Genomic DNA, 23,647 nt, shown 5'->3' on the forward strand with positions numbered 1-23,647 from the left:
CCTGAGATCCAGGTCCTCGTTCATTCCCAATGGTGTGAGAGTCTCTAATTCAGTAATCCAATGAAATGAATGAATAAACACTACTGATGCACTTGCTCCTGTACTTGTGTTATAATATCCCAATACTAGACAGCGTGAATGACTGTAAATTGAGTAGTACCTGGGTCAACACTCTGTATTGGTGTTGGTGCACCTGCAGAGACTGTGTAACGGGGCGATTTCTTTCTTTTCCTTTCTCAACTCTACACTTCCATTCACTCCCTTTTCTCCCACCTTTTCTTGCCCGCATTATCTGCCATTGCCACTCTTTCTCCCTTTGATATTCTCTCCTTGTTCCTCCTCTGCATAATCCTTCCCTCCACCCTCCACCTCTGGGTTTTCCATTTCGTTGGCCCATGATGGCAAATTAACCAGAACCAGTTTTTTTTTTTTTTTTTTTTCGGAGGCCCGGAGTCAGACGGTGACGCAGGTGGGCGTCTGGCTGTTCATTTCACACCTGTTAATCGCAACACACACACACACACGCAAACATCGCTCTTTCTGATACATTCATGCACATGCTCTCTCTCTCTCTCTAACACACACACACACACTCCCAAGGGCACCGGAGTCGTAATCTACCAGCCAATCAAAACATGATTGTCTGCCCCTGAAGAGCGTGGGTGGCATATAATTGGCAGCTCCATCAGAATCCACTGTTCATTTTCAAAGAGAATGCAACCATTAGGTAGCATGTAACGCACCTCTAACAGTCCAAGTTGGTTTGTGGTCTTCTTCTGTGCTTCATTTGATGTGTACGCTCCCCATAGCAGGGATGTTTACCATGCACATATATTCCAGCTTCGTTGTTATTCACCGTGTCGCCCGCTCACTTCTTCATTTCAGGGGAAAGAGGCCATCGTCGAGCCCTGGGAGGACACCAACTTCCACCTGTATAAAGTCATCGACCGCTTCGGCTTCCTCCAGTAAGCACACACACACTGTCACACACACACACAAACATCACAACCCATTATTTCTGATTACTAACTTAATAACCTCCAGAACGCGGTTCGAACAGTAGTGCTACTTTGAAAGGAGAGAAAAAAAGGAGAAAATGAGAGGCTATAAAGATGAGTGGTGCTGAGAGAAGTGTGTGTGTGTGTGTGTGTGGCTTTGGCAGGGCCAGCAGGCAGGCTGCGAGGCTCTTAAACAGCAGTGTGCTACGGCGTTATATATAGGGCTGGCACATGCAGGCAGGAAGGCGCTCGGTTAGCCACAATCACAGGGCAGCAGTGTCGGGGCTGCAGCGCATAGGAACACACTGCAAGATGGAGAGAGAGACGGGGAGGTGATGGAAGAAAGACAGCGATGGGACGCATATGACCCGTGGGTTATGTGATCGGTTGAGACAGGGAGGACAGAAGTGTCCTTGGGCCCAGGGACGAGGCCTCGGACCGGGGGGGGTTGGAGGCAGAGATGGGCCAAGAGGAGCTGTGACCTCCACATACTTTCTAGGCTTTGGAGGCTGTGTGGACTGACAGGGCTTTACAGCACACAGACCGAGGGAGACTGAAGCCCTGATTTACTCAAAGGCTGGAAGGAAAATGAGGAGCTATGTTTACATCAAGGGTCGAGCAAATGTTAAAGCTGCACTAGGCAAGGATTTTATGGGAAAATACCCCTCTATTAACAGTCTAAATCACAAAGTGGGGCTGCAACAGAGAAGAGTGTCCCAGGCCCTCTAATTGAAACCCCTTAGATTTGCCCAAATTAATTTCAGATGTCGGGTATGGTCAAACTCTTTTCCACCCTCAGGAAGTGACAGATCCCTCCAGAGAAAGCTGGACTCATCAGCAATTCTTGAACCTGCTACAAAAAGATATTTTGTCACCATCTGCACCCCTGCTAGCCACTAAGACAAACTTATTAGGTTTGAGAAGTTGGCAGTTTATTGATGGCAGTTTATTGATGTCACATTAAGTCAAGTTCATTTGTATACTAAATGGGTCAAAAATATAATAAAAGCTGTTAATGCGATAAGCTGCCAGATAATGTCTTCAGACTGATATTGTAATCGTTTAAAAAAGTTATACAATTGTGGGAATTTTTATTCCATTTTTGACCCATTCGGGGACATTTTATTACATTTTAACACGTTATAACATTATCTGTCAGTTATTATATTATCAGTTGCAACAAACTTTCCTCAGCTTCACAAAGCACATTCACAGGAAAACTTTAAAGAGATAATTTATTCACCAACATTTCTTCATAGACAAAAAAATGCCGCCACCTCAAGCGAGCATAAAAACGTTTTGTTTTGCAATATTGAGGAAATTCAGCGTTTTCTGATTCGATGCGTCTTAATTTGCATGAAACCACTTGGATGGAGACCCAGTGTCATTACAGAGCCACAAACACTTGTGCGCAGGGAGTATATTCCGAGCGACAGTCAATTTGTTCCATTTTAATTGGATGGAACATGCCAGCGCACACATGCTGGCTCCGCTCAGCAGGCCGCCTGGTTAGACTGGAGGTCAAAGGTCACGCGGGGATGAGTCCCAGACTGAGCTTCCTTCCTCTCTTGACGTGATCTCAGATTTCAGACGTGTTGGACGGATAAGGCAGTGGGATGGATAGCTAACTTTCACTTATCAGCTTGAACATGGGGCATGATATTATGTCTTACAGCCAGGAAGGAAGGGAGGGAGGAACGGTGGAAATGTTTTCAAAGATATTCAGCTGACCTCATTAAAATCTGTGCATTCAAACCTCTCTTTGTTTGTTTTCCTTTTGAGCCGTGTAAGACGAAACTATTTTCTCAAGGGAAAAACAGCAGGTAGATGCCAGTAAGCATTCAATGCAGTTGACACCAGAATATTCAATGACTTTGTTTCCTAGGATAACCTCCGCTCAGCAATTGCTTCAGGGACTTTGAAACCCCGATAAGCAGAGCCAAAATGGAGGAATGTCTAATCTGTTATTTCCTGTTTGTGTGACCGCCGACATGTTTCGCGCTCCCTTCCTTTTTGATAACTGCCAGGGAAAGCTAGACGAGCCCCGACCCGGCCGCCGCTTATTTCGGTTCGACGGCGTGTCGAAAATTCAAAAACTCTCGAGATGAAAAAAAAAAGACGACAGCTGTGTGAAGCGAATAAGTGTGAGAGTCGGGGTGCGGAGAGACACTTCGCACCTGCCATGCTTATCATATGTTACAGGCGGGGTTAACTAAACTATGATTAATCCATTGCATGTGTTGACAGTAAGCGCATGACTAAAAATAAACTGTGAGCTGAGCGATAAGTCGAAGGCTCGAAAGCGCTAAAGCATTTTATCTCCTCACCCTTTCTCCTTTTTCTTCTTTATTTCCGTTCCTCTGCTCTCCTCTCATCAGTGAGAATGAACTGCCGTCCTACGACTCGGTGGAGGAGAAGGTGAGTGATATTATTTCTCTCTCTTTCTTATTTCTGTTTTGCCGACTCCCACCTTCGCCCCCACCAGTGTCCTTTTGTAGCCGAAAGGGAAACAAAAGGGCCGATTCAAACAAATAATCATTACTGACACTAGAAATAGAACTGTAGCTGCTGAGAATGTGCAAAGCTCTCCTCCCAGATATCTTGTGCTTTAGTGTGCTACCATAAGTCTTCCTCAACATCGATCAAAGAGTGGAAAAAGTTGGATCCAAGGTGTTCCAGCATCAGTTAAAAAACCTTTATTGCAAGGGTTCATTAAAACCAAAATCTTAAAAATAGTTCCCGTTCCTTTTCTTTTGTATTTGGAACGCTTTCGGTCCTTCTTTTTGCTTTTGACTAAAAATAGAGCCTTTGTTATCCTTTTTTTAATCATGTCGCATGCCAGCCTTCTATCAATCTCCTTCCACACCTCAAAGTGTGTTCTCTAAATCTCTTGTTGACTGTTGTATAGTGTTTTTTTACAGCCTGTGATTGTTACTTTGTGGTTGAGATATCAAATGCTGCATTCATGCCCCATGGGAAACGGGAGCTTCCCACTTCAAAAATACCATTTACCTCAGCTGTCAGATGGTAAATACTACTTGGGAACTCGGGGTTTGGCGATGGACCCCGATTACATCACCAAAAAGGAAATAGAGAAGTGTAGGGAATGATATACTCACTTCAAATAAAACAAACCAGATGAACAATTTTGTGATCACAACTAACTTGCTGGATTTTTGGTTTGTGGTTGTCACATGTGGTTTGGTTTGCTGTAAAACATGAACTCAGATGTATCACTAAGTGCAACCAAAGTCTACATAAAACTCGAATCATGACATCTGGGCGGCTTCAAACGAGTTGGAACGCGCAGTCGCTTTCCGAGTCGTCCCTTTTAACCGTCAAGCCGTTCGCTCTGACAGTAATTCCCACAGGAGGTGAATGCAGCAAAAGACTGTCAGGGAGGAAGAAGTTCAGTACTAACGTGTCACTTCCCGTGTCCACTCAGCAAAAACACACTGAGGTGGAGAGGACCACCAAATGGCTGAAGATGCTGAAGAGCTGGGACAAATACAAGAACAGTGAAAAGGTGATCTCTCTTCTCCTCCCACTACTAGACTGATAAATCAGGCCGATATTGGCCTTGGATTAAGTCAGTGTTGCTCCTCCATGAGTGTCAGTCTGTAAAACCTGTAATGAAACCTGCCTCACCCTGCCTTAAGGAGCTGCTTACCCAACTTTCATGGCTTTCAGTGAAGAGTTTGTGTCCCATGATGGTCTAAATGCTGTTTCAGAGGCTTTTCCACCCTGACAAGAATACAACTCTTGGGGAAACTTTGAATCCTTCTAATTTGGGGGGGGATTTTTTTTATGCATGAATGTGGTCAAATTTAACAATACTGATTATTGGCACCAGAGGTGGGGACTCGAGTCCCGGTTTTAATTGCTTGAGACTTGTCTTGGGTTCTGGTGACTTAGGACTTGACTTTGACTTGTACTTTGACGACTTGAAAAGGTTTCTAAAGTCTTGACTTGAGATCTTGTGTTTGTGTAAACTCATGATGCTCTTACCAAGTTTTTATCCTATTAAAACCATATTGCATTGAAAAGTCCTAGATATTTAGTTTTCTTTAAGATATTAAATTGATACTGGATTCTTGATTTGTTCTGACTTGACTTGCTGTTCTACATTTAGACTTGAGACTTGACATTAATGACATGGACTTGACTTGATAATCTACATTTAGACTTGGGACTTGACTTGAGACTTGTGCCTCAAGACTTGAGACTGGCTTGGGACTTGAGCAAAGCTGACTTGGTCACACCTCTGATTGGCACAAAAACATCAGCTAACGGCAGCTTCAAACCAGAAATATCGGCCTTCAAAAAGCCACATCGGCCTAACTGCCCTCTACCACCCTCCTTCTGTTGGTGGCAGCTGTAAAGGAGTGTCGGGCTCCTCTGAGCCTCGGCCTGCCTCCCACAAGGACGCTTAGAGGGAGTCAGGTATCAGTCCTAGCTGTCCTCATTAGTGCCTGATGGTTTTCTACGTCCTGGTTGTGATAACTGTGTGGCGTTGCCCGGGGCGCTTCACCATGTCCTTCATTTGTGTGGCTGGTTTCAGGAGGGATTTGGAATGCGCTCATTGCTGGCAGAAAGAGTAAGCCTCTCCTCCGTTTCAAAGAGTTGTCAGTGGCGAGGAACAACCAAGGACACCACAGCATTAAGGCGCCCCACCCACCCACCCACCCACTTCCTCCCCCCCACCCACTTCCTCCCCTCCCCTCTTCTCCCCACTTCTTTCTCTTTGCTCCAAGGATATATAGAATTTTCTTTCCCCTTCTTTGTCAGTCAGCGCCAAAGCTTTTTGCTCAGCAAGTAAACAGGTCACGCTTGATACGTCTCTATTTTGTTTCCTCACTTGCGGGCTGCTAAGAACATTTAGCCCGGAGTAGGAAGTACAAGGCAGCCAAGCAGTTGCAAAGCAGCCGTCGGCTTTTTTTTTTTTCTCCCTCATGCCACACATGATGGAATTGCTTGAGGTTTCAGTATTTAGCATAATAGTAATGATAACACAGCATCCGATACCTTGCAGAGCTGTGACACAGATCTTGGTGGGGTTGCAGCATCTTTAAAGCAGACTGTGGCCCCTGCGAGCAAGACGAAATCAATACAATCCAGATTGCGAAATTGGGCGGACAAGGCTTAGTGTGTGTGGGTGGGTGGGTGGTTGGGTGGGGAGGAGGAGGGGGGAGGGGGTGCTGATTCAGGGTCCTTGCGGAGCTCGGCGGTGAAGTGACAGTCAATCGATGCTACAGACGGAGCGCCGCAGAGTGCAGCGGGGAGCGGCGACCTCTTCAGCCGGAGAGGGATTACATTAACGCACACACACACACACACACACACACACACACACACACACGCCGCTTCACATCAGCACAGATGCCACACACACACTCGTACACACACCAAAGCGCTCAGGAGCCATCGCACACTCACTCGGAGATACCGTATATACACACAAAACCCAAAGAGAACCAGTGGATTGAAAACAGACCTGTGACTGTGTACACATATGTGTTCAAGTGAACACACACACACACACACACACACACACACACACACACACACACACACACACACACACGAAAGGATGATTAGTCTAACAGATGCTCTCATTGACTAGCTCATCAGAGCCTAATTACAAGGCTGTTGCACTAGAAACTATGAGTCCCAAGTGTGATGCTAGGAGGTTGATGGAGTGTAAGCTTTGGATACTCCACATACACACACAGGCAGACGTTATTAATTATAAGATGACACACTGAATTCTAACAGGGATGTTAAGGTAGGAAACTGAAACACACACACACACACACCATGTGCATCACATATTTCTGCATGCAGGCAAGGTTACTGGCAATAATCGATCCATGACTCTTCATTATCACTGTGCTCTGCTTCACACATCTCTCTATACATCAATCTGTCTTCTCTCTCTCTCCATCTTCCATATGATAAATAATTCAGAAGCAATAAGACATTTCCAGATTCTAGATTAAATGCGGTCAACCTTGTGTATCCGTACAGTCGTGTAATACACCTCCCATTTGTAAAAACAAGGAATGGGAGGACTTTGCTCTTCATTCGTATCCCCTTTCAGCTACCTATATTGCACACACACACACACACACACACACACACTTCCCATATCTGCTTTATAACCGTTCCAGCCGGTTGGTTTTTAATAGCTGTAGAAGGAGAATTCACTGCTCCGATTAGCTTTGCTGTCCCAGCAGTTTGGGTTTTAAGACTTAATCTTTCTCACCCTGAGTCCAACAGATTTTTCCATCTCTTTGTGGACATTGAATTACTTTAGACTGTTCTGCATGCATAGCAATCTTTCTCTCTCTCTCTCTCTCTCAGCCTCTCTCTACCCACAGTCTCTCTTGGAGCTGGTCCAGCCAGATGGTCATGGCTCACCTTCTAAAGCCCTTTCCATTTGCCCAGGGAGCGCACCGAGCACGTTCGCGCACACACACACACCGTTTTATCATTCACATGAAGCTCTCGCTGCTTAGACACACTGTGAGGAACTGGGTTGACGGGTCGCTCTAGTCTGACCGATTGTGGGCGGGGCCAGAGGCTTCGATTGCGTCTATGCACCTGCAAATATCATGTATTTTTCAGTGCTTTAGTATTACCTTTCATAATGTTACATCTAGTTAAAGAGAAAAAAAATTAAACAAAATGATTTCAGAGCCTCCTATCGACCCCAGCAATGGATGCAACCATTCTCCAAGTATCGTTTCTTATAGCCTTTTGAATTTTGCCAGGCAGAACTATTGTTCATGAAACAAAATCAGATTGATAAAAAAAACAAGGAAGCGCGGAAATCTGATTGGCTATTGACAGTCGATGACTACGAAAAGCTCAGCTCTATTTGAAATGAATGGACTTCCACTGACTGTTGCTCACAGTGTGGAAGCACAATTAGAAACATTTTCTCTTTTCTTTTAGAGTCTATTCTTTCATTCTCACCTCTCTCTTACCTATCTCTTACCTCTTATTTGATGTGTAAATCGTACTGAAGTTATGCTTTAATATTGTAAACCTTGATCTTTCCGTTGGATCTCAAAGCGGGGTCTGGGGCCCCTCAGGGCTCCTTGAGGGGGTTTCAGAGGCTCCCCAGCGAAATGAGGAATACTTTAATTTGACTATAATCTAATTCACTCGAAATTCACCCAATTAGAGAATGTATAAGAATGGCTCTTGTCGTAATAGGTTTAACTCTCCCCACTGTTATCGCCCTACATACTGTGTAGGATGATATGAGATGAGCCATTTAATGTTCCCTGTGGGGAAATGGGGTTGTTGCTGCAGCAAAATAGTAATAATGGGGTACAGTCAGGAAAAATATGAACATACCAAATATTAAATATAATGCAACTTGCTTCTCTAACCCTAACCCTAACATATTAAGTAGAAACGTATGACTGAAAGTTTGCAAAAAACATAATTACAGCATTATGAAGGTGTGCAAAATAACAGCAGTAAAACATACAGAGACAAAGACAAAATGAAGGGAAAAATTCAATTCAACAAAAATCTTCCAATTTGATATAAACTGATATGAGTTTAGAAAGCTGATACCAATATTGTTGGAGTGAAGTCACCAATAGCTGATGTATTGTGTCGATATTCAATGTCTTTAAATTTGACTGTTTCCATTGCCGTTTCCCTCAGGATTGTATTCTTGTCGGTGGAAAAGCATCATGGGACACTAAAACTCTTCACTGAAACCCAGACTAATGCCATTTTTTCATCACTGACAGCTCCTTAAGGCTTCTTCTATTCATTGGTAGGGGGAATCTGGGACACATTACATTTCATTGTAGGATTTGCAGACTGTTTGCATGTAGCGGCGGTCAGAGTGGAACCTTGGGAGGGTGTGGCTGAGGTGAATTCCTCTTTGAAGGTGCGTCTAACAATGCCCCCCCCCCCGTGTCTCTTCCTTCCAGCTGGTGAGGAGGATCTATAAGGGAATTCCCCTGCAGCTCCGAGGGGAGGTGTGGTGTCTCCTCCTCGACATTCCCAAAATAAAGGAGGAGAAGAAAGACTTCTACGAGGTATGGAGACACGAGCCGGGATCTCACCGCTAAACACACACACACACACACACACACACACACACACACACACTCCTTCCCTGCCTGTAGTTTACACTCCTGGACTCCAATTTATGGAACGTATGCCGCACCGCGTCCTTCATTACGGCTGTTACAAGCCTCATAAAGATTCATAAGCAAGTGAGCAGGCGCCCCGGCTTTATTTGATTTCACCAAGCTGCATCATTATTATGGGCAGGAGGTGGTTTTGGAGGCTTGTGTTTGTATGAGTCTGTGTGTTTGCGTGCACTGTAAAGTAATTTTCTTTTTGCCAAGAGCCAGAGTTTGGACCTTTTTAGAGGGTTTGACTGGCTAGATCAATGTATCCCTACCTTCAGTTGCTGTCGGAAATATTTTAATTATGAGTTGAGTAAATAAATGAGCGAACACAGTGCGAAATATGAGCTGGAAAATTATTAAATTAGACAGGGTTTGTATTTTAATATGGATTTTCTTACTAATTTTCTTACTAATACGTTATCGTTCGGCATTCCATGTAAATATGTGTTGTTGTATGTTTAGATTTTCACTCTGTTTAACTTTTACTCTACACATTTTGATATTTACTAAATTATTTGGCTATTTCCGACCAAAAGCTCTTGGATAAACAAGCCGTATTTATGACTTTCAAGCTTGCGAGGAGCACTTGAAGGCAGCATAAAAAGGCAGCCTCCTCTCACTCCTCTTTGAATCTCATCTCTCAATCTCTCAATCTGCTCTTCCTTTATTCCTTCTGTGTTTTCCCGCCGTCTCCAGAAGCTGAAGGTGAGAGCGAGGGGACTCTCCCCCGACATCCGTCAAATTGACCTGGATGTGAACCGAACCTACCGGGACCACATTATGTTCATGCATCGCTACGATGTCAAGTGAGTACCCCAACAAATACACTCCCCAGCACACACACACACACACACACACACACACTCCTCTATGACAGCCAATGAAAATCAACATATTAATTAAGTGTTACATATTTAACAGCCATCATTCAGCGAACCATAGACCAGGATTTCTCTGCCGCACTGCCAGAGAAATCCAAAGGTCAGAGAAATCCTGGTCTATGCTTCCTGTCTTGAGAGCAGGTGGTATTTTGCGCTTTTGTGAAACCGACCCGGTAATTCACACTTATGAATAACGGAACACTCTCCAGTCGCGCTCTCCCTGCCGTTTTTTATGAATAATTCCTAATATCTGAAGCCCCCGAAGCTGCTTCCTGCTGACATTTCCCCCGAACACGGAAGCGAGAGAGACCTCACGTCCCCCTTTCCTCTGTGTTTCGACTTCTGCTCCGCGACGTCGCTCTGACAGAAGCCTCTGATGGATTTTAAGCCAAAGAGTATCAGAGAGCAGCCGCCGCTCACACACACACACACACACACACACACACACTCCAGACAGAAACTAAAACCTCTTGTATTGCCAGTCTAATATCCGTAGTCGGCCCTCGCAGCGGCACGACTCAACCGCTCGGCTTTCACAGGGCCGCGGTGTGAAAAGGATACTATACGTTACATTTTTTTTTTTTCAATGTTGTTTTTTTCCGCACCAAAGCATTTTCTGTTTAATTCGCGCCTCGGGGGATTGACGTACAACTTCCTAAGACACACATGGGTAATTTTACTGCGAGTTAAAAATGTTCGAGCTATTACTATGCAGAAGAAAAAAAAAACGATGAATGGAGAGAGCTGTAAAATAAGGATTGTGTGCGGGGTTTTGTTGCTGAGTGCGGCTTGTGTTTGTGTTTGTGTTCTCAGGCAGCAGGCGCTCTTCCACGTCCTCACAGCCTACTCCATGTACAATACGGTGAGTCATTCACATTCCCACTTGTCCCACAAGAAAAGTGCAAAGCTTTCTATGCCTTTTGAGTGTTTCCATGTCTCTGAAGGTAGTAGCGGAATCTATAGAGGAAGGTTTTGGATGCATTTTAGGTGCAAACTCCAGGTTTTGCTCTGCTCAACCAGGAAGTGACGAGCTGAATTAAAATCTTGACTGTGTACAATTGTTTCCAAGGCACCAGTGGTTTCAGCGAATTTCATTATCTCCTGCAAATGCGTCACACAAAATGCATTACTTGCATCAGGTTCCCCAGTAATATTAGTCCCGTGCGAATAAGGCTCAAAAATCTCTTTTTCAAGGGAGACCTGGCCAAGAAAGCAGCATCAAGACAAACATAAAAGTTGCAGACAAACATATGACATTGCGCAGAGTCAGAATCCAGTCAGAATCCAGTCAGAATTGCATGAAAGAAAGTGCAAAGTACAACAATGTGTGTAACATCAAGGTACAAACAAAAGAGAACACATGCACATGTCCATCAGAGTTGTCAGAGGTTCAGTGTCCGGCCCCAAGGACAGCAATGGACACCAGCTGTCACAGCAATTGAACCTCTGACCTTCTGACCGTTTGCCCGCCATGCCGCCCCAACCCACTCATCTGGTTGTACCGTGTGTTTGCAGGAGGTGGGCTACTGCCAGGGTATGAGTCAGATCACGGCACTGCTGCTCATCTACATGAACGAGGAGGACGCCTTCTGGGCCCTGGTCAAACTACTGTCTGGGCAGAAGCACGCCATGCACGGTAACGCATGCTCAACACTGTATGAGCAAAAAAAAAAAGGAAATTTTAAAGTGTTCTGTTGCACCACAATCACCACAAAGGCTCTCAGTGTGTCCAATGACAGGGAAGTGGCTGGCAGGCACAGTCTTCCGACAAGCTTGACATTTGTTCTGTTTGAGTCACATTTATTGTCCTTATCTTTCATTTAACTTTTTCATTTGGATTATTATTACTGAAAAATAGGGCTAATGAGTTTTAAATATATATAAGAAGCCACTACACACACAATGACTACAGCATGTCAGAGCACACACGTCATTCTTGTCAAACATGCTAAAATCATGTGCAAGAACACCAGGCAGGCATGTTACAGCCATGTTCCTGAGCTCATAAATCTCTAGCAGCAGACCCCAAACGCTCCATAAATGGCCAAGCTCACTACACCAAGGAATATGTCCTATAGACTATAAACATACACAAAGATAGACTATACACGCACGTTTCAAGGGATTGTCGCTTCTGGGCCCTGAAAGGCAGGAATAACATACAGTATATACATCTAAGGAGAAGACACACAGAAATCAATAGAGGCTTTGCAGTTGCATGCTGCTGCCATCATGGAGGTCCATTTGAGAATTGGCTGTGGCTAAATAGGCCTGTATAACAGTTGGACACTGCATGAAAAAGCTGAAAAAGATTGTTGTGTGGGTGCAAGTCAATTCAGTAACATTTGAAGTAAAAATTTATTTTCTGATGAGGTGGGTTTTTTTCTAAATTAAGCTTACTGTGACACAGTAAACTGTCTTGTCTTCAGCTCTAGTCTCTACTCCAAAACACTCTGAGTTGTAGCTTGAGAAGAGTCAGCTCAGTTAACCTGAACAAACAGTTGGTTTTTAGCTTTTGTTAGCTAGCTAACTAGCCAGCAGGCGAATTTAGCAAAGCCACAGATGTTAAAGAGTAACTAAACCCCACCTAAATCTGTGGTGACACCTAATGGTGAAAAGTAGGGTACTGAACTGGTCATCTGCTATTGGCTGGTCTCTGTGCCCTGTGATGTCACCCTCTATAGAGTACAACAGGTGGTGACATCACGTGGCACAAAGACCAGTCGATAGCATATGGCCAGTTCAGTACCCTACTTTCCACCATTAGGTGTCAGGCTTCACCAAAGATTTGGGTTTGGGGTTTACTTAATCTTTAATGTTAACATGCAACTACAAGCCACTACAAATGCTAGCTTCTACTAGATACGTTAGCTAGTGTGCTAAACAGATGCGTTTACAACAAGGCAGTGATACTTCGAGAACCAGATAGTATGGTAACAAGCTGACATGATCTAAACACAAGATTTTGCACTGGTGGAATGATCAGTTCCCAGTCAAAAACAGTACAGAAATGAACCATGTCTATTCAGTTCTGTTGAGACGGCCAAGTCGCAGTTTAGAAATGCAATTAGCCATTCACAACCACTGTTGGCCAAGAGCTGAGGACCTCCAATATGGCTGTCAGAGGGTGTGTTACATGACCTTCTATAATTTAAGCATCTAGACAGTGGTCACAGATTCAAACTTTCACACTCCCCAGGTAGCCGTGGAGCTTAAATGTCATCTCTCTCTCCCACCTCTTCATCTTTCCTCTCCTCTCCATTAGGGTTTTTCATCCCCGGCTTTCCCAAGCTGATGCGCTTCCAGGAGCACCACGACCGCATCCTCAAGAAGATGATGCCTAAACTGAAGCAGCACCTGGTGATTATTATTACATTTTCCTCATTATTACATTTTCCACTACATTATCTGGAAATGTATAACATTAACAGGTTTTATTACATTTTTGACTCATTTAGATGGACATTTTTATTGATATTTTGTTATCACATTATTACTCATAAACAAAAACCTATACGTACATAAGAGAGATGGCAGGTGAATTTCGAACTAGCACTGTTTTAAGGCAACAGACTGATGTGAAGAGATTGAAGATGACTGGAGTGAGAGAGAAATATCACGCCAAGGTCAACGCTTCTTTCATTCTTATTCTCCGCCTCTGGCACATTCGCATACTAACATGGCACTCCTTGCCAAATCAAAACCTAAAAGCACTCCTTCCGCCCACTTCTCCACACCTACTCAATACACTGAATAGAGCTTCTCTCTGGTTTGTTTGTGCCGCATCAGGACAACCAAGAGGTGTTCACCAGTCTCTACACCATGAAGTGGTTCTTCCAGTGCTTCCTGGACAGAGTGAGTACCATCTCTGCACACACACACACGTTATGTGGGTATGAAATATGAATAATTAGAAATATCCGATGAAAGTGGGTTATATGGGACTGATATGGGTTTTTCAAGGCCGATTCAATCATTTTTATGTTTAAGCTGCCCATAGCTGATATTTTCTACCAATATTAAACCACGTGCCAATACTCAATCTTTGAATTTGACCATCTTCATTCAAAAATATGACATGCATTCAGTGTTTCCCCCTGAAGTTTATTCTTGTCAGGGTGTAAAAGCCTCTGAAACTGCATTCAGATCATCATGTGACACTGAAACTCTCCATTAAAACCCACTTTAAAATATTCAATAGCAAGGGAAACACTGGAATTCATTATTGGCTTTAAATGAAGAATTAACTTCCAAAAAAACATTATTGAACAAGTAAATGAGACTATTTTTACATACTGCTACCACTGTTGAGTAAAATCCTCCCACACCACATTGGAACGATTGCTCTGGCCAGCCATCTGGAATAAAAACTATAGTAATAAAAGCATATTGACTGGCTGTGTTCAGGAAGAAACCTCCTACATATCATCGGTGGATGATATAACACGCTGATATCAGACTTTTAAGGCCAATATCGGCCAACCCAATATATCGGACTAACCCTACAGGGAAACGATGATAAGGAGATCGTATTTACTCATAATCTGTGGGTCTCCTTGTGTCCAGACGCCCTTCACCCTCACCCTAAGGATCTGGGACATCTACATCTTAGAGGGCGAGAGAGTGCTGACCGCCATGTCCTACACTGTCCTCAAACTGCACAAGAGTAAGACTGTTTACTTCGCTCAAACATTGCCGGTTGCACTGACTCATTCTCAAAAGGAGAAAAATCTGATATGTGTGTGTGTGTGTGTGTTCAACAGAGCACCTGATGAAGCTGTCCATGGAGGAGCTGGTGGAGTTTCTGCAGGTGGCTTTGTCCAAAGACTTCTTCTTTGAGGACGACTTTGTGATTGAGCAGCTACAGAACTCCATGACGGAGCTCAGGAGGGCGAAGCTGGAGCTGCCAGCACCAGGTACTGCCAATACCATACGACACACACACACACACACACACAATATATAACCATACTATACTACGGTAATAATACCCAAAGGGGCATTCTTGATTGTGATTATGGGTACAGTGCTGATGTGACTGCTGTAGGTGCAACAGCAGCACAGCAGGAGGTTTAGACTGGTATATCATTTTGCTGTTATTGGCCTTTTATTAGAAATCTTATAAAAGATATATGAGGAATATGCAGTTTGTTTAATTTCATATTTATTGCGTAATTGATCAGTACTACACTGGTTGTCTAAAGAAAAACCTGAACTGTCTAAATGCTGTTTTCCACCCTGCCAAGAAAGAAATTCTGGGGGAAACACTGAATGCTTGTATTTCTTTTGGGCATAAATATAAGATATTAAATATCAGCAAAAAATATCAGCTATCAAAAATATCTGTCAGTATCGGCCTTCAAAAACCCATATCAATCAGAAGTACCATAATTACAGTGAAGAATGCCCTCTCAGGTATTATGGTCTTTATATAAGGGCTATCAATGCATGTGTACTGTCTGAAAAGTTTTCTTCAGTATTGTACATTAGCGTACAATATCACACAGAGACAAAAAACAACATAGCCTACACACCTATCCAAATGCATTAACACACACATACATTACCACATACTGGGGGTCAGCTGACCTGGCTTGGCTTCTTGCTGCCGTTTAGACAATAGTTGTAGAAGTAGTCTTGTGTGTCTAATCTTGCCGTATCTCTCTTGATTAATCTGCATTCTCTCCCTCTTCTTTCAAATGGTGTTAGCCTACAAAACTGTGGCCGTGAGCGGGGGCCACATCCCCTCCTACAACAGTAACCGGTGGGCTATCCTGACTGGTCTTCCCTCTCCATGTCTCTGTCCATCTGTCCCTCAGTCCGTCCGTCAGTCCGTCTGTCTGTCGCCTGTCTGTCCAGCAGCACTGGGGTTTTCCTTCACTACTAGTCCTCCAGCTATTTTCCCTGATAATACTCTTAACTATGCTCGGCTGCATTGCTTCAGCGCTTATTTGAAGTCCTACAATGGCTGGGTTCCCTCTTTTCTTTGTATCTTGTTCAGTTAATATATTTTCCTTCTACTCCCATGCTCCTATGTCAAATGAATTCAGGAAATTGTCGTTATCACCTCTGTCCCTATAAAGGGACAGGTGATGTAATGCACCCTCTGGTGGCCATATTGGAGGTCCTCAGCTCTTGGGCAATCTCAATAGAACTGAATAAACATAGTCAATTTCATCACTGATACATCTGATCAATTTTGTGTTTAGATAATGTCAGCTTATTAACAAGCAAATCATAGTACCTGTTAGCTAACTATCACTGTCTTCTTGTTAACACATCTGATTTTCACACACGCTAACATGTCTAGTAGAAGCTAGCGTTAATGGTAGTACTTGCATGTTACTATTTAAATTGGTTGCTTTGCTAAATTAGCCTGCTGGCTAATTAGCTAGCTAACAAAGCCAATAACCAACTGTTTATTTTGCTTGACTGACCTACAACTCATAATAGTAGCTAGTAGTAGCTACTGTAAGTTTGAAGTAGAGGCTGGGGCTAAAGACAAGACAGTTACTGTGTCACAGTAACATTTGGAAGCCAATCCACCTCATCAGACTTCATCACTTTTACTTAGAAATTATTGATCCACATCTACACCTCAACAATCCTTTTCAGGTTTCTCTCTTTTGTTTAGCCATTATTCGCGCACAGCCAATTCTCCACTGGACCTCCATGATGGCACCAGTCGTGGTTGCTAGATTTGTGACACAACTGCAAAACCTCTATACCAGAATATTTAATACTGCACAATATATCTGAAAAATATTCTCCAAGGGGACCAAACCAGAACTTGTCTGTCTTCCAGAACCCACACAGCCATTACAGTAGCTGTCTTATTGCCCTCTGACAAGATAATGAGCCACTCTTTCCAACACTGGAGGCTTTTGTCAAACTGGCTCCTAGAGACCCATCTTGAAAACCATCTGCTACCACTAAGCCAGACGCCAGTTTATGTGCTGGCGTGCAAGGGTTTTTTTATTTTTTATCCGAATTGGCTGAACTGTGAGACATTGACAATGGTTCTATGGTTCTGGTAGCTTTGAGTTTTGCTAGTCATGTTCTTGAGTTAAGAGATGCCATCCTCTACCCAACCACCACAACATAATTAACTTTCTCTGCACACACTCCAGCTGGGTGAATCCCCAGTCTGAAGTGGCTTCATCTCCTGTGTCTTTACTGAGAAGACTAAGTAGGTTAGAGCAATAAGGAGTCAATGCCTCACTTAAGTACTTTTCCATGTATTCCTTTCCCCTGTCTCCTTTCTTTTATAATCACAAACCACAACAAAAATTAGGGTTAGAGCTATAGGGGTTTTTGAAGGCCGATAGCAGTAAAAATAATTGAAGTTGATACTTTGTGCTGATATCCAATACCTTGGCAAATATGGCAAACCGATATATCGGTCTAACTAAAATCTAAATCTAAAAATCAAGCTTCTTTACACGATCTTATCCAGATCAATACTGATGTGGCAAAGGTGGATAGGGAAGGTAAAGTCGCTTAGGTGATTGTTCCCTATTGCTTTAACCCATTTGGTCTGAGAACAGGAGAAAAGGCCAAAGTTAGTGGAAAAAGATATCATGGACAGACATTTTAGTTTGTGGATGCAGTGCCAATAAGTTCACTTCCTGGGTCACTCCCACAGCCTTTCCTCTTCCTCCAGCTGCTGCCTCCTGGCCTGACTCTGGTGATTGTAGATCACACTTTCCCTTACAGTCCCCAACACATCCAGCGTCACCATTACTGTCTCTGCACACTGTATATGTTCTTGTCAACTGTTCTTTTTATTTATTTGTAAGTCTAAAGTAGTAAATTAAAGTAGTGAATAATATCATATGTCATAACTTGTAACATGTACTGGTTGTAGAATACTTATTGTAGGTGCAAGCATAGCAGTCAAAGTACATTTAACAAGGTTCATTAATCAAGAACTATTTCTGTATGACCTTTCAAGTCCGGGTCTACTGCCGCAGCTAAGTACAGTTTAATGGAATGGAGTGAAACTCATAATTTCAGAGGCTACTCAATTGAGTGTCAGTTCCTAATTGAGCGCCTCCAGCGAGCTGGGAATTAATATCAAACACTATTTCAGATGTATTTTTTTTCTGTCCTTTGTTCTCTGCCTGTGGAAATGTGATTAAGTGTTGTCATGAATGTAATTCTCCTTTATTTTTACCTCCCTATGGCAGTGGTGTTGCATGAATCCATGTACCCGTTGTGAATCCTCATCTGATGTGAATCAACACCACACAGTGTGTTCAAGCCATTACCCTTCAATTTGTTTTTACGGCGGTATTCTAACCTCTCCACTGTTTTCACTTGGCAGGTAAAGAGGAAGAGTTTCCCAAGAAGCCTCTAGGGCAGCTTCCTCCTGAGCTGGCAGCAGCGGTGGCGAACCACGTGGCTAACGGTCAGAGCCACGCCGAGCCGGCCGAGCCTCCCAGGAACCCCAGTCCTCTGCCGGACCACCAGCGGGACAGCCGGCCCCCCAGCCGGCCCCCCAGCCGGACGCGCCGGGACTCCCTGGACAAGCTGGTCCGCCACCACAAGGCTGAAAAGCGGGACGCTCGCTCCAGAGGATCGGGCGAGATTCCCGCTGAGCATCGAAGGCAGCCCACCCCCTCCACCATCACAACTCCCGAGAGGGGGGTGACGCCGACCCCGGCCCGCACTCCCACGCCTACCGCCGCACCGCAGCCCATCCCGGGGCTAGTGGAGGGAGGGAAGTCCCAGAGCCACGCTACGGCCAACCACAACTCCAACGCGGCCTCCAGCTCTCGCAGGGAGATCACCCCCCGCTGGGTCAAGCCCTCCGAGACCAAGCTGGAGGCGGCCAAGGCGGCGGCGGCCCGGGAGACCAAGCTGAGCCGAGGGGCGTCCCCGGCCCCCTCCAGCCCGGACGACACCGTGCCGCCCCACCGCCGGCCCCGCTCCAGGGGCTTCGTCCCCGGCTCCAACCGCGGCTCCAACGCCTCCCAGTACGACAACGTCCCAGGACTGCCCGAGCCGGACTTCGAAGTCCTGGAGCTGGACAGACCTCCGTCCAGAATGAGGACCACTCGCAGCGAGACCCCCTTCAGCACGCCGTCCCTCCACCAGGGCAGCCCCAACCGCACGCCCAGCCACGCCGGGAGCGTCGTCTCTGTCGCAACGGGGCCCAGGGTGGCCAAACACCCGCTTCCCCCTCCTCTTTCCCTCAACAGTCCAGCGGGGGTCCAGGCCGGCTACCCCGGCGCCCCTGGCCAGTACCACACTCCTCCCCAGCAGTACTCTCCCAGCAGGCCTACCATGATGCCCCTCTTCCATCCCTCCTACAGTGTGAGCCTGGAGCACAGGGGAGAGGAGAGACACTACGCCCCGTCCTCCCGAGTCCCCCCGCCCTCCAGCCTGGTGTACGGGGACCGGGCGTACGCCACCACTCAGCGCCCGCCCAACAGCCTCTCCCCGGAGAAGGCGCTCATGAACTCCTACGCCACCTACCACCGACACCCGCCCGACCCCCGGAACGCCGGCCCGCCCCCGGAGCGCCCCCTGCAGCTGGAAAGCCCCGGCAGCTCCACCCCCGTCTACCTGCGGCAGCCCACCCGGCTCACCTACGCCCCGACGGACTACAGGTTCGAGGGGCAGCGGAGAGGCGAGGCGAACCCGCATTACCCGCCGGAGCAGGTCGTGGACGGACACCCGTGGGCGCAGGAGGGCGAGCTCCCGCCTCGCTCCCCGGGCGGGATGCCCCGCTCGCCCAGCTTCCAGAGGGCGCAAATGTCTCCCGTCCAGGAGTTCACCTTCCCTTCCCCCCCGGACCCCGACAGCCTGCTTCACTACAGGACACAGTACCAGGAGCAGCAGCCCGTCTTGAGGCAGCAGCTCCCCCAGCTGTTCGGAGGACCACACTACAGGCACGCACAGGAGGCGTTCGCCATGCAGGAGTCCATGTTGCTGTGAGGGCAAGTGACTGGAAGAGAGAGAGAGAGAGAGAGGTGGAGAGACACTGAAATAAACTGAGGTGTAGTCACTGACACTGTGGCAAAGACAGGCAGTAGTCCTAGCGTTGTTAGGAGCCTTGTTTTGTTCTGTTTCCTCGTGCTTTATGTGTGAAGTACTGACCTTCTGACCGTCACGCTGCATCGTAAAGTTGCAGGACACACCAGCCTCTGACGTTTTTACTGATCACTTTAAAAAAAATACTGACTGAAGATTTTATTTTATTTTTGGATGTAAATCATTAACGAGAGGTGACTATATATCTTTTAGAGTCTGAAATGTACAGTAAAAAGAAAATTTTTGTTAATATACTGAGTCGTTAAACTTTATCAGTAGTAGGGGAACGTTCTCCCGAAGAGGAAAAAACTCCAGATGTATTTTCTTTTTCCATCTTTATTTTTTTATGTTAGCTCCAGATATTTACAGTAGAGGTCGATTTACTCTATATGCTTGTGAATATGTTATTTTTCAAAGAGAAGAAATAATACTATGTCATATGATAGGATTAGAAGCAGTGATGATTTCCATTTCAATTTTGAAGCGCCGCCACTGTCGTTTTTTGTTTTTTTTTTAATTAGGGATTTATGTTTTTTTTTTCACCGAGATTATTTTGTTATTGCTCAGTTTCAGCGATAACGTTTATTTCTGATCAACTGATGTGCAATGCATTTCTCTTTCCCACATGAAGTACAGTATATTGGCTATCGACATGTATTTGAGGCCAGTGTAGTTTTCGGTGAAATTCGACTCGAGACTCAAGGAATAGCGAGCTATTTTACGAGGGCTTCATGATCCAGTTTTGTTCCCGTTTTTTTTTTTTTTGGTTTGATGGTTTTAAATCCTCTGATTTAATGTGTAACCATAGGTAACATAAGTTTTACACTTGCAGTACTGTAGTTTCCACATCTGCAGCACATGTAGCGGGCAGTCAGAGGCGGGTGTGAACTAGCGTTTCAGTACAATGCAGCAAGTTTGCTTTACTTAGTTATGTCTTATTATTCTCAACACTGTCAGATCAACTACTGTTCAACTACTGGCACTTCCACTGGCATACATCATCCCACACACACACACACACACACACACACACACACACTACATAGTCACTGATGTGTGAGTCACACATTTCAACACTTGATCAGTCACATTCCCTGTTTTTCCTCAAACTTTTGTCAATTCAAACAGTATTGCCATACTGTTAATTACATTCCCTAAGTTATCTTGTGTTTTTTTGTTAAACGACTAATCGCAGACCATTCTCTGATACTTTGCTTAATAAAACGAGATGGGGTGAAAATGAATCGGTGGATCTGTCATTGACCGGGCGTGAACGGGAGGTTATGTCATACACTCGCTAGGTAGAGTACTAGGAAATCCTCAAGCATGCACATTCCTACAAGATTTATTTCCACCCCTTTCTTTTCCTGCTGCATGCCTTGTCCTCTCTTTAGGATACTCTGCCCCCTAGTGGAGAAACGGGGCTTTGGAGGAACTTGGTACGGAGGATGTATTTTAGTTTCACCTGCCTGCAGCATGTAAATAAGAGATTTGAAGTGTTTTTGAGTGAGTTTAGATACATGCAGAATCCTATAAATGAAGTTCCAGCACACAAACAAAGAGAGGAACGTTTGAATTGGTGTTAACAAGATAAATATTATATTCTGGTCAGGGATTAGATTTGAAAGTGTCTCAAATTTGATACAGATCTGCTTTTTTAGGGAAAAGTAAGGCCAAAGTAAAGATGTCTCCTGATTAAAGTTACACTCAGTAGTGGGGAAAAATACTGGCAGCTTTGTAACAACGCATTATGTAATAACACGACAAAATGTAATAAATTTTCACTTCATTATGTAATAACACCTGCATTTTGTAAGAATCTGCCGCATTTTGTAATACACAGCCTGAACGCAATATGTAATAAATTTCCCCGCATTTTGTAATAAATTATTACATATTGCGGTGGTTATTTGTCATACAAAGTGGCAATTCAAGGTGCTTTACAAAGATTAAAAGATTTATAAGAACAATGAATAAATAAATAGTGGTGTAGATAAAAACAAGATTTAAAATAAGTTTAACATTTTTTTGAAGAACTCAAATAACTCAACTTAACTAAAAGCATCCATGGTTTTGAGTCCTGATCAATCAATCAATCACGTTTTTATTTGTCATGTGTAATCATTTAGGTACAATCACAGTGAAATGTAATCCCATCAGTTCTGATTCAAAGGTTTTCGAGGATTAGGCTACTTTTAAGATGGACAGGGAGTCTGTTTCAGAGATGCGCAGCATAGTGACTAAAGGTTGCTTCACCAAGTTTAGCCCTGGCACTGGGCACTACTAGCAGCCCATGCCCACTTGACCTGAGAGGCCTGGCAGGAGTGTACTCCTTAAACATGTCTGTAATGTATTTGGTCCCACTCCATGTATTGATTTATAAACAAGCAGCATTGCCTTATATTCAATTCTGTGGCTGACAGGAAGCCAGTGTAGTGACTTAAGAATCGGGGTGATGTGGTCTGACCTTTTGGTCTCTAGCAGCTGCATTTTGAATGAGCTGAAGCGTTTTGATGGTCTTTTTGGGGAACTCTGTCAAAAGACCATTGCAGTAGTCTGCTACAAATAAAAGCGTGAATGAGTTTTTCCAGGTCGGCTTTTGAGTTTGGCTGTATTTGTAAGATGATAAAAAGCTGATCTTGTTACTGCTTTTATGTGGCTATTTATACTAAGATCAGAGTCAACGATAACGTCGGTCTAATTAATTTTTGGGAAGTTTAATTTAGCTTAATTGTTAAAAATATAGCGTGTACAGATGAAGACATTCATTTTGGTTGGTTATTACATAATGTACTGTATTATTACATTTTCATCATAAAAAAAAGTGCAATTCCTGCATTTTATAATAACCACCGCAATATGTAATAATTTATTACAAAATGCGGGGAAATTTATTACATATTGTATTACAAAATGCGGCAGATTATTACGAAATGCGGGTGTTATTACATAATGAATGAAAATGTATTACATTTTGTCAAGTTATTACATAACGCGTTGTTACAAGCTTCAATTTATACAAAAAAATAAGGTCTTCTTATAAATAAATAAGCTGGTGAAGGCATCAGAGGTATAGCTTGTAGGTAGCTTGATAGGATCAGTCAACATCTCCATTCAACCCCCTGACTCCCATGCTGTTATTGTATATCTCTGAGTTGATGAAAGGCATCAGAAGCACATCATGTTGAGAGCTTTGTGGGATGAGCTAACACTTGAGGAAACAACAAAATCCCACTTCTGATGCCTGTCTCCCTGCAGCCTGCATGGTAATGGCTGTTTGTTGTCAGCAGTGTGAAGACTCACCTAAATAGGATGACAAATCCACGGTAAAAGAGAAGCTTAAAGAGATGCTTGTGATGCGCCGGGATGTTGCTTTGAACCCCGGCCCACAAATCCGTAGTGCGGAGAATTTGCGTAAGTAAAGAGGATGAATTGGAGGAAAGGCTGAGAGGCTCACTGGGATAAATACTCAGTCGAACCATCAACACCTGAGACTCTAAGAAGGTTTGATCCCTGATGGGGGACAACTGTTATTACTGAGACTAACCTGTAATTTAGTGTTGGC

The 23,647-nt window shown here is 44.3% G+C and overlaps 1 protein-coding gene across 1 annotated transcript in view; it reads left to right on the top strand.

Annotated features, from left to right (window-relative positions):
• The window catches only part of usp6nl (USP6 N-terminal like), a 34,175-nt gene extending 12,225 nt beyond the window's left edge, over positions 1-21,950 (top strand). The window contains exons 3-14 of the mRNA XM_071533229.1: positions 886-965; positions 3,377-3,416; positions 4,444-4,524; positions 8,957-9,064; positions 9,860-9,969; positions 10,858-10,906; positions 11,560-11,680; positions 13,310-13,404; positions 13,834-13,899; positions 14,611-14,710; positions 14,808-14,960; positions 18,371-21,950. Of these exons, the coding sequence (XP_071389330.1) occupies positions 886-965; positions 3,377-3,416; positions 4,444-4,524; positions 8,957-9,064; positions 9,860-9,969; positions 10,858-10,906; positions 11,560-11,680; positions 13,310-13,404; positions 13,834-13,899; positions 14,611-14,710; positions 14,808-14,960; positions 18,371-19,986 (2,619 nt within the window). The 3' untranslated portion in view covers positions 19,987-21,950. The remainder of the gene's footprint in view (positions 1-885; positions 966-3,376; positions 3,417-4,443; positions 4,525-8,956; positions 9,065-9,859; positions 9,970-10,857; positions 10,907-11,559; positions 11,681-13,309; positions 13,405-13,833; positions 13,900-14,610; positions 14,711-14,807; positions 14,961-18,370) is intronic.
• The last annotated feature ends 1,697 nt before the right edge of the window (positions 21,951-23,647 follow it).

Source organism: Centroberyx affinis, unplaced genomic scaffold, assembly GCF_046629955.1.
Source record: "Centroberyx affinis isolate AG114_WGS23_722 - 3 ecotype Tasmania unplaced genomic scaffold, CSIRO-AGI_Caff_v1 ptg002343l_1, whole genome shotgun sequence".
Classification (NCBI taxonomy): Eukaryota; Metazoa; Chordata; class Actinopteri; order Beryciformes; family Berycidae; genus Centroberyx; species Centroberyx affinis.